Genomic DNA, 12,500 nt, shown 5'->3' on the forward strand with positions numbered 1-12,500 from the left:
AAATTGCTGTGCAACACAAGAAAAGGTCACATGGTAGAGTGGCATTCTGCCAGTGTATGACAATTCAGTGATTGCGATTTTTCAACCGTATTATTCTGAGGACATTGTGGTAATCAAGAACTATCCATAACTAATGTATAAATAACTGCTTGCTTATCTCTATAGTAATCCAACTCAAATTATATATACACAGCAAAAAGCTTATGATAGAAGGTAGGAAATGAATATTTAAAGGTATATTGTACATTAAATCTTTGTGTGTAAATATGCTTATTAAAACAAATATATATATATATGTTTTATTGAGAATCTTTGTGACCTACAAGTTTGTGGCTGTTATTTGGTGCCTGACATAATCTTTGCCTTCTAAAGCTACTTTTTACTTCTTAAAAATAGTTTCCTTTTGATCATTGTTGTTCATCCAGAAATCATTGTACACAAGTGGCTTTTTTTAGTCAGACACTTTAGTTTGCATGTATATGACATTTGAATTGGAAAGCCGACCACTCAATAGTCTAATTTACACACCTTTCTTTAGAAAATGACATAGGATAGTTAAGCTTAAAATGCATGGTGGCTAAAATTTTCAGTGTAATTAGAACTATCTACTCTTTTTTTTGTCTAATCAGTTATGATGATATAATCAGTAGAGGTTTTGCCATTCAAAAATTATTTTCTGAATTATTACCATACCCATATCTTTAGCTTGTATGAATTATCATCATTAGTTTTATCACTACCCTGAAAAATAAATGAAAGAGGAGTGACAAATAGGTAAAGAATTGTTTCAGAGCGTATGTCAAAGATAATAAAGGCTTAAAAAATGCTCAACTCATTCTAATTTTAGGCATGCATATGTGTGCATATATACATATGGGGGTGTGTATACACACATTTTTAAACAAAAGCTGTACATTCACATTTACTTTAAGAACTGCCATTTACTTAGCTTGGTTTAATATATTTTAATTATTGCTGTAATATAATTAAAAAATACTTTCTGTCATCAACCATTCTTTTTCTCAGAAGATGGCAGACCAATAAAATATAAGAACTTGGTTAGAAAGTGTTTCCCTAACAGAGTCCTAATTTAAGTATAAGGAAAGAAGATTTGTATTTATATCCATAAGAAAATGTCTCCTAACTGGTTTTTGTTGTTGCTGCTGCTATTTGTTGCTTGTGTGTGTTTGTTGCCTAGTCTAGCTTCAGTAAATCCATCTTTTACAAAATTATTGAGGGCTTATTGTTTTTTTTAAGTTATTTGCCTACAAACGTACAGATAGAGAAGACGACTTTTAAAGGAAAAGACATGGACTTCGGATTCTTGAGGTGGTTTTTTTGTTTTGTTTTGTTTTAATTCTCTTTTACTCTATTTCACAGAGTATTGAAGGTTAGCAGCAAGTGATTAGGTAAAGGATGGCAACAGACATCAGAAATATATAACCACAGTGAAGTCTTCTTTAAAGCAGTTGCTATTAAATTGTGGGGTTGTTTTTTTTTTAATCATACTACCAAGGTTCAAAATGTTCTCTTAAAAGGTGTACTTAGTGAGTCTTATTGATTTTGACCACTGCTGTTCATTTATCAGTTTAACTGAGTTATGGCTCTTAATCACATCTTAGTTCCCCAAAACTTCTAACCTGAAAAGAAAAAAAGAGAGAGAAAACTTTGTTACTGGCTTTCTGACAATGGCAGGGAGTGTGTTAAACCAGTGTAAAATTCAATTAAACTGTCTAGCCAGGTTTTTGAAGCTGAAATGCAGACCCTTTCTGTTAAGCTTCTTATTTTCCTGTGACCGACACCGGTGGATGCTGGGTTATGCCAAAACCAACAGGCTGTAAAGTACCTTGTTTCATGCTCCCAGCTGATCAATATTTTTATTTTCCAGGCTTGCCCAGAAATCTGGAGGCAGTATCACCTAACGGTGAGTAGAAACACCTTTTTTATTTTCCCCAAGACCTAGCCTATTTATCCTTCTCTGAACTGCTGACCATAAAATATAGACAAGCATCTTCTCCTGGAAGATAATAAACATCTGAAGAGTTTTTGCACTGAGAAAGCAATAATATACTTTTTCTCTTCTCCCCTGCCCACCAGTCTATTCTCTATCTTCCTGTTCTGGAAAGATTTTGATTGTTTTTTTATTACTCACATCATTTAATGATTACATCATGGTATCTCAGTCTTCCTAGACTACATTCATTAAATTAAAGGGGAAAAGTATGCTAGGAGCCATAAAAAAATAATAGTAACCCAGTGTCTTTAAAGTGTTGTATTATCTACAGTCCATAAGCATACAGTCCATAATATCTTCCATAATCATTTTTCTGGCTTTATTGAAATTTTTGCACATATTTTTTAATGAAACTAAAAAAAGCTCAGTGTATCTTTCATATAGGACAATTCAGCTGTCATATCCTTAAGCTCCTCTTGACTTATTCAAAATGTATAAACATCTGCTTAATACCATTCAAGTTATTCAATTATCTGGTTTCCTTCTATTGTGAATTTAGGCTAAGTAGAAGTAGAAAACATAATTTACTATGAAATCAGTTGGCTAGTGCTCAGTATTATGAAGTTAGTTAGTTTTTAACATTCAGCTTAAATAATTTCAACAATTCACCATAGCCCTAGTAGTCATTTTTTAATATACTAAATGTGCTACACTGAGCAAGACACAACAATAAAAATTATTCTTAGAGTTAGATAGTTATAACAATGTAATAAAAGCTGTTCCTTAAGGTTAACATTTCAAAAAGGTTTTGGTTATAGGAAGACAGGTAGTAAAATTAGAAAGGACAAAGTTTTACAAAAACGTGTCCTCTTATTGCTCTCCTCTTGTAGAAATAAAAAATAAACCAAGTGACTTAATCTACCAGTATGTCTATCACAGGCCCAAGATGCAAGGAATAATATATGTTTTCATGAAGAATATGTTCTCATATTCTGTTTTCACTGTTTAATTTATGTAAAGATTCTCAGTAGAAAGCTGTAATTCCTCAACTATCCTTCAGTCCCAAACTGGGTTTTGTTAAAATATTTAGTGTTATACCAAAATACACACACTGTTATGTATAGTTAACACACATATGTTACAGCTGTAACTCATGGATATATTATGTTTATACTTATGTAGCAATTGTTCTTGTCCTAACATACTCTAGTAAAATCCTTATAGCCTAAACTTGATTGAAATCCAATATATTTTTCAAGATCATAGTCACTTTTTGTAACTATATAGCAGTTTTCTTCATCAGTATTTTTATTTAAGTAATAGTCCAGTGGATTTGACAATTGCATTTCTTTTCCCTTTTCCCCTAAGTTAGAGAATTCCAACCTTGAGAACTTGAAGTGTGACAAGTACTACTCTAAAGCCACTCTTTTCATTATTTGCACCTATGTTCTTTTATATAACTGTCATAGAAGGATAGAAATTGGTCTTTGATATAACAGAAATATTTGAAGGTTTGTTTGATAGTATAGCTTTTGAAAAACATTGTGAAAAGAATAGTTGGGAAAAAACAAATGAAAACAGAATGAATTTACCTTTTGGGGAGTTACAGTATATTCTATTTATAGGTATAACGAAATCATTTTGAAAAACCCATTGTTCTCAACCTGGAATTCTGATTAATTTTTCAAAATAATATTGTAGGTAACACAATTTCTAATTGTCAGGTTTAACACTTAGTAATTTAGAATTACTTTATTATGCAAATATAAATGGTAAACTAGTACATTTATAAACATGTATATATGTATCAATCCATCTAAAATAAAATAGGCAATTAATTATGTATATAGGCAAATCCAAATGTGTGTAATTAAGCAATATTTAATCTTGAATAAAAGCAAGATGCATGGTGAGTTTCATCATCTTCAGCCCTTTTACTAGGCGATGGACTGCCATCTATTGACTTATAGTAGCCCTCACATGTGAATATGGCATCACTCAGCAATGACCAAGTAATGAAGCCTGGGTTAGAATTGCCACTGTATATTCCATTAAACCGGTCTTCTTAAAACTCTGGAAATTTCTGCATTTAATCATTGATTAATTTCTTTTTTTAATCGAAAAAGTGTCTATTTCTTACCCAAAATGAACTGTGCTTTTGGGGGAATAAGTTGATTAGTATATCCGGTTTGGAAATGTTTACATTTGAGAACTTTTCAGTTGTTTTTATCTGCTTTTTATCAGTAAGACTAGAAGGACATTTACACAGCCTAAAGTTTAGCAACTATAATTTAAGGTCTATTTAGGAATTGCTTTCTTTCTTTAAAAAAAAAAAAAAAAAGCCTGTAGGCTAAATAGGGCATTATTTCTCAAATACACTAGAAAGATGGTGCATTTGATTAGTATAAGTGGACTTGCAAAATGTTCCAAATCAAAAATTTGTTAAAACACATTCTAAAGTAAGAAGAAAATTTCGGGGCGCCTGGGTGGCTCAGTCATTAAGCGTCTGTCTGCCTTCGGCTCAGGGCGTGATCCCGGAGTTCTGGGATCGAGCCCCACGTCAGGCTCTTCCTCTGGGAGCCTGCTTCTTCCTCTCCCACTCCCCTGCTGTGTACCCTCTCTCGCTGGCTGTCTCTATCTCTGTCAAATAAATAAATAAAATCTTTAAAAATAAATAAAGTAAGAAGAAAATTAAAGAAGGGAAATGTTCACTGTTTTCAGCAATTAAATGAGATAAAAATAAAGCCTCCTTAACAACTTGTATCTGAATAGAACCTGAAATGGACAGCTTTTTAACCAAACTTGACTGGATTTCACTACATTAAAAATAACTAAGACCATCATTCTAAAGGGTACATGCCAATAAAACTCTAAAAAGATACTGCATGTATATCCATATAGATATATATGTATATTATGTGTGCATATTATAACAACTAATTTAGCTATGTCATTTTTCTTGGTATATTTTAATGACTATAAAATTATGTCATATAATTTAATGACTTTAGATGATCACTTTGGAACCCTGCATGGGAAAAAGAAAAATATATGATTTTTATTTAGCAATTAAATAATTTTGCCAAATAGTTTATGTATTTACTCCTTCAGAAATGTTTGTGAAGTTTTTTAAATCTTCAATACTATAGCACTCTTCTTGTATTTTAATTTCTGTTATATTTTCAGATTTTGGTAAAGCCTGACTTTGAATATTCTTTTTCATCTTTCAGATAACTCATTCTAGATAAAATTTTCCCTCTTTAACTATTCAAGAAGGAAAGTCCCTTCCCCCATTCCCTGTCATTTCTAGTCTCATTTATATTAAAAATCCTAGGCCAAAATGGCCACCAACAGAGTTTTACAACCAACAGAATTTTTAACTAGTAGAGGCTATAATTTGACATGCTTTGGACATTTTGTTAATCTTGTTTTTAATCTTCTTACTTTTAAAAAAGTAACTAGGAGTTTGCTATTTGAGGGCTGTGTGTGTTAAGAATCAAAAAGGACAATACATCTTTTATGTTTAAGTTTGCGCCTAGATTTCTTTGTGTGCATTGTTAAAATATGTTACAACCTACTACCTTTTTAACTAAAAGTTTAAATAGGAAGCAAATGTAACCTTTTTGTAAGAAATACCTTTTAAATGTTTCTTTATATATAGTGTTCGGAATGCCTAGAATTCGCACTTCAAAAAGTAAAATACTTGCTGTCAGGGAAATGGGGAGGAGTAGGATTTCTTTGCCTTCCTGTCTAGCCTAGGAAAAACCTGGTGACCAGAGTTTGGTAGTAATAATGTCTTACCTGAACTAGTTGAATGCCAGAGTGTATCTTATGGACCATAATTAACAATTTCATTTCATTTTGCTCCTCCATTTTCTCTCCTTATATGGAAACATCAATTTAGAAATGTGTTTTCTGGGTTTTCACAGTACAAAAATGAGGGTTTTACACTAAATGAGAATGTTACTCTAAAGCATCTTATGCCGTACCACACAGTAGGTAACCCTAAATGTGAACAGATTTAAATTCAACTCTAGAGCTATGCTTTGTAGTCCAAGAGAGAGAAATAACAAAGTGGAATTTGGTTGTAAGGCTAAAGGTATCCAAAAGTCTTTATCCTGGAATTGTGATATAAGATAGGATTGGTAACAGTTTTCTAACTGCCTAACACTGAAGTGGATTTTTAAAAATAACTTAAAATGAAAAATTAAAAGTTTCCAGAAATCAGCCAGGGCCAAGCCAGAATCTTTTCTTGGGGGGAGAGGGGGTGGCGAATACCTCTTTCTCTCTTAATTGAATATATGTTGGGAATCCTGAATCTTTTTTTGAGAGCTCTTTGGCTACATAAGCAGAAGTGCAAAACCGACAAGAACCCCATCCACAGTAGATATCAAGTGATAGGTCCTTTTCCATCTGTGTGTTTGAGAAAATAGAACTGGTTGCATACTGTTTTTTTAAGTGTTAAATAACTCCAGAATAGAGTGAGAACTAGGCCTCACTCTATTTTGGAAAATTTAAATCAACTTTCCTTTGGTACCATATCTGGAGGCCTAGCATACAGATCATCATAAACTAACACTTTACAAACTCATCTTGGAAGCTCTTATTTTGGTAGGTAGTTCACTTTGCCGACTTCCTCAAGAACCAGGAATACTCTTTGTTTTCATTGTCGGGATTTTCCCCCCTCAAGATCTGGTATTGCTGTTTCAATGTTTTGATTGGTTAAATGTTGCTATTGAGATATTACCTCTCTGTCAAATTTTCAGAGATTTAGTTTTCATTGAAAATGCCCTTAATACTGAAATACTGCTGAGGTGAGTGTAATCACACTCTGATGATTCAGAAGGCGCACAACTATTTTGTAGTACCTCAAGGCTGTCTTCCCATTGTAGTACTACAAAATAAGTCAGAATGCTTTATGTTTCAAGTTACTTAGTGTCGGAATAAAAAGAATTTCTGAATGAGCACTGATGACTATTTTCTAATACTCCATATATAGCAGAGATAGAAAATACATTTGGACAGTGACTAAAATTTTAAAATATTTTTCAGATGGAAAATTTATGTGAATACTTTGTATTTCTTTAAATACTCACCTTGTTCTTAAAGTATTTAGTGTCAACATTTTGCTAGCAGTTTTTTTACTTCAATCTCATCATTTTTAGAATTTAGTATAAAATGTAATTACTACATTTACAGAGTAGGTCAACTGAGTTTGTTGTTTTTTTTTTTTTTAATCTTTATTTCACTGGCATGTTGGACCACATTTTTCTAGAACTTATCATTGGAAGCAATTGGAAAATGCAATTTCAGAGCAAATGAAACCTGGAATTATCAATCTCAATAAATGAGATTCATTTAAAAATAAATACAATTTGCCAAATCATCAAAAAGCAATTTTCTAAAGCTTCTGTGAAAGGAAGAGGAAAAAAGTGAACATTGTGGATTATAAATGCACATGTTATTTTTCCTCTCACAGTGTTTCCTCAGAAATTTAGACATTGTAGGTACACAAACTTATTAATGAATGGGAATAGAATAAAACTTAGATTTGGACATTTATTTATTATTTATTTATTGACACACATAGGAGAGCCTTCATATGTTCTTCTTTTCTAAGAAATACTGAGGTGTCATCCCCTTCAGAGAGAATTTCCAACTTTTTTGACTTTCAGTATTTTTATGCAAAAATTAATTTGTTTTAAATGAGAAATCAATATGGCATATTTTGAGTAGGTTTTTTCTCTTGTGTTAAGATATTTAAATAATATCAAGTGCTTTATGACATTAATTCTCTTATAAAGTTGTGTTTCAGATAATCACGCAATGAAAAGTATGCAGCATTCACACGATTTATAAATGATTCATTATAAATTATGTTTTGGCCTAGATGCAGTTGTGTTTTTGCCATCTTCTAAATATCTGAAGATATGTCCTAGTCACCCATCATCGTGGCATTTTTTAGGTAGCACATGTTGTTAAGTAATAAATTAATTGAACCTGAAGCTCTACTATAAACAGCTTTTTTTATTTGAGAAAAAAGTCCCTGTGCCTTTTTGTCTGCCTCTTAGTAGCTGGGGGCAAACACCACTACATTTAGGACTTACATATTTACTATATGGGCTTCAAGTTTTACTTCTGTTTTAAAAATTTAAGGGAATACTTATTATGGACTTTTTCTTTTCTGTTGGCAAAGGTTTCTCCTGAGGATAATAAAAGGATGCAGATTACATTTGAACTTTTTACTGCCCTTTCCTGTTCTCTAGGTACATTCACCTTTACTTACAAAGGAATTAATAGTCATCATAGGGGCAATTTCTTCTTAATACTTACATTCCATGGCAATTAAATTCTATTTCTAAATATTTATAATTTTAATATATAACATTTTTAAAGTCTTTTCTTCTCCTTAAGAAGCACATACATTATTCATATAATCGCAAATAAAACTACGTTGTTTTTTTACTTACAACTCTACACTTTTAAGTAGGGCTCCTGTTGTAACAAAAATGAATATAAACAGGTAGCCTGACAATGTTTAAAATCCAGCTTAACACTAAATTATATAATAAATTATAGTTTAAAAACCTGAAGTGTTGAATGATGCCTATTCTTTGTCATGTTAGCCACACATAAAGAGAATAGAAGTATTACGTAGAATAATGTTAGCATTTTTAAGTGATTATTTTTCATATGTATTTTGAACAGGTCATTCATGCCATTCCTTAAATAAATATATTCCAGCTGATTGAGTTTGTCGTAATCTTCTCTGGACATTTCAGTGCAAGAGTAACAGTAGATAAAGTATACTGGACCAATGATATTTGTATTAAACATTCCTTTTAGTAGTCATGCATGTAAATGACATGGTAGATTACAGTAATTCCTAACAGGTCTTAAGTATTTAGGAATTACTTAGTTACTCACAGTCATGATCAACCATAACCTTTAAGGGTTTTGGTCAATCATTTGAATAATCTGCAGGGAAAGACTTCTGAAAGAACCCCTTGCCTTGTTGACATGAACAATCTCTCTGAACTAGTGTTACATTTTCTGTTATGGTATAAACTGTATTAGTAATCTTAAATTGAATTAAGTTTAAAGATTTTAAAAGCAAAATCTCTTAAATGACTAAAAGTTACTGAATTTTTGATAAAATCAATCAGATTTTAGACTTGAAATTCATTTGATCCCCACATACAAGAAAGTCAGGAGAGTTACTGGTTTTGTACATTTGTAGTAAAATTTTCTTTCAGCTATTTTGAACTCAGCAATGGTCATCCAAAACTAATATCCTTGGTTTTTTTTGAAATATCAAAAATATTATATGAAGAAAAATGCTACATATTTAGAAACCATTTAACCAAAAAAATTTTTTTATATATCTTTGGAATTAAAATAGACTTTTGCCTTAATTGGTGTGCCAGTACACTGGTAGATCACATTGCAAAACAGGAATTTTTCCATGGGAATGTTCAGAAATTCATATCAGCTTTGTAAAAAGAATTCATGTGTATGAATCAGTTGGTAATGAAGGTACCACATTATTTTCATTCCTTTTTTCAAAAGTCACATGAAGCCAAATCTATTTAGATGGATTACAAAGTCATCTTTATAACTTTCTAACGTACCCATGTCTATAAATACCAATTTTACATAAATATGGTTCTTTGCATGCATTTGTGGATTACCCCCACATTTCTTTTCAATTAGGGGAACTAAATTTTGGATTGTTCATTAGCTTTGTTTATATAGTAAAATCTCAATTTTTTCTTTCTTGGATCTCTCCTGTTTCCTTTATTTATAACTATGCCATATTTCCTTCTCATTTTACTGAAGTCCTTTAAAAACATGCTATAAAATTGATTTGGAGCAGCAGACTTATTTATGAGGGAATTACTGGGAATTTTTTTTGGTCATTGTGGAGAAAAGAATGCCAGCTTTGGGATCAGACATTGGGTCAAATTCTGGCTTTTTAATTTACTTAGATGGTCAAACCTAGTAAAATATTTGGCTTCTAAGATCCTTGGTCTCTTCATCTAAAAAATGGGGATAGTACTTTCTTGCTTTAAGTATGCAACGAGATAATAAATGTAAAGTACTTGGCACAATACCTAGCACATAGCTCGTATTCAGCACTCTGTGAGCTCCAGTAAAGCAAGTCCATACATGCTTCACACCTGTAGAAATGGCCTCTGGACTAATAGCCCAGACTCACATTATCAGACTGTTGTTTGCCTGAGATGAGGAGATTCATAATGACCTCGTTACTTTCCGTCTCCTAAAAATGTTTCCTTCTTAAAGTTAACTGAAATTAAAATACTCACAAGCACTGTCTTTTGTTAACAAAAATATTTACCTCACTTTTAATTTTCTTATTTTTTATCTGTGTCTTTTCTAGAAATGTAGGTAACTTTTAAATGTAGCAAATTTAGATTATTTTCTTAATTTGGTTTGCCTAAAAATCATTGTAAAGACATTTAAGAGGTAGATCACAAAAATATTTAGGCTACTTCTTATCCTAACGAAAATGACTATGTAATATATGTACCATATAAAGATACAATGGTATCATTTGAAAAATATAATTAATATATGTTATAAACGTTCAGTTCTTAAATGGTAACTTCAGTGTCATCTGAATATAGTTATCTGTCATAAGCAAATGAAATTACATAAATCTTGAGAATAATATGAAATTTAATAATTCTCACACACACACATACACATATACCAATTATAATACCTTCTGCTAGGGGTAGAGGATTTATGTTAATCAGATGAGGAAGGAAACAAAATAGCGTATCAGTTTTTTTGTATTTCAGCTGAAACTGCTTCATGCCTTCACATGACTGATGCCAGAAACCAGCCTGATTTCACAGCAAGGTGCTCAGGTGTAAGAGCCTGGTCACTCTTACAGATTCCCACTTGTATTCTCTTAGAGGCACAGCAAAAAAAATGCAACACAAAATTAAGCATTTTCTCAGTGCCTGTGATTTGTATTCTTTCAAAGAGCATTCCTAGTCCATGTTTGTTCTTTATTTTAAGACAAGCAGGAGCTAAGATACGGCATATTGTAAAAGCAAAAAAAGCATTACTCTCCCCTCTTTAGACAAGCCCTTACAGCTGTGGAATTCCCTGCCTTTGTGACTGTTGGTTAAGACCATTTCAGGCGAATAAGCACGGTTACATCTGGAGGGGGAATGCTCTGTGTTGTAAGTCATGTGGAGTTATAGTAAAAATGAAAATCTTGGTGTTTATTTGAATCCTCTGTGTTTTAGCTAATAAATGTAATAGAGCCACAGCTCTGTTATTCTACAAATTTTCAGTGATGGTTTCTATACAGTTGTATGCAAAATATTTAAGCAAATTTGAATATGTTAAGCACGTCATACAGTTGGAAGATGTATATTAATGTGGTTTCTGTGTTTTATAGTCCACCCCAGTAAATATTCAGATAAAATATCCAAGGGTTCACACATGTACGTATTCTTTTCTGTCCCTTCCCCCCACATCCTGTCTTCATTCCCTCCTTATCCCTCCACCCTGCTTCAAAGCTTGTGGTCCTTTTCCATCCATGTACTAAAAGGTTCTTTGTAAACCAGGCCATTTGTCCATCATTGTTTGGGGTCCAAACAGTGGTAAGATACCCTGTCACCGATCCCGCGTGCTATGAATGGCAGCTCCTCTCCGGACAATTGGCGGAGGGGCCGAGAAATATTCCTGAGAGGATTATTTAACCTTTCAATTTAGAGGGCACAAAGCCTGGCTGATTAATGAACTTTCTGATGGGCGCTGATAAGCGGATCTATTTCTTTATTTCCCCTAAAAGTGATTCCTTCTCCCGTCCATATTACTATAATCTTAAACATAAAATGTGGCAAATAGATTAAAAAACAGCACTAAAGAGTTTATCTGGCTGGCAAACTGAAGGAGCTAAATTAAAATTGGTAATGACAGCAGTGGCTCAGCCTCATATGTGGTTTTTAAATGCACTGTGTATTTTGAAGAGACTTATTCTCCAGCGCGCCTGGTAATGACTGCTTTTGGTGCACAGTCTGGGGCTGGCTTCTGTTATCCCCACCCCAACCCCCCCCCAAAAATGAGTTGTGTTATCTGGATGGCTGCAGACACATACGCATCCCCCTTTCTCACTGCATGGGCAGACAAGGTCGATAGCATTACAAGGTATTTGTGGCAGTGCTTGTTTCAGTTTTCAGAGCTGCCAGTTTCCAGGCGGATTTGAATTACAAAAGAAGAAGCTGGCATGAAAATTGAAAGGTTTTATCGGCTGGTCTGAAGCCTCATAGCACATTGCTTATTTATGCAGTCCATTTGCACCAGGAAATATAAAAAGGAAATACATTTTTAAAATAAGGCCATAAAGACCCAGATATGTTTAAGATGGCAAATAAAATATAGATACCTATAATATCTTTCCAGGAAACGATTTTCACTTAATGTTGCACATTACTTCAGAAGAGCATTTATGTTGCTGTCATAAATTTGTGCGTTTGTGTCACTATGTAGGTAGTCTCTGGGGATT

General features: G+C 32.7%; 1 protein-coding gene across 3 annotated transcripts in view; it reads left to right on the plus strand.

Moving 5' to 3' along the window:
- The window catches only part of ZCCHC7 (zinc finger CCHC-type containing 7), a 246,688-nt gene that overhangs the window by 213,039 nt on the left and 21,149 nt on the right, over positions 1–12,500 (plus strand). For all 3 annotated transcript variants that reach the window (XM_034664129.1, XM_011224568.3, XM_002918891.4), the window contains one exon: positions 1,889–1,924. In XM_034664129.1, coding sequence (XP_034520020.1) covers positions 1,889–1,924 — 36 coding nt within the window. The remainder of the gene's footprint in view (positions 1–1,888; positions 1,925–12,500) is intronic.

The sequence above is a fragment of the Ailuropoda melanoleuca genome, chromosome 7, assembly GCF_002007445.2.
Source record: "Ailuropoda melanoleuca isolate Jingjing chromosome 7, ASM200744v2, whole genome shotgun sequence".
In the NCBI taxonomy this organism is placed as follows: Eukaryota; Metazoa; Chordata; class Mammalia; order Carnivora; family Ursidae; genus Ailuropoda; species Ailuropoda melanoleuca.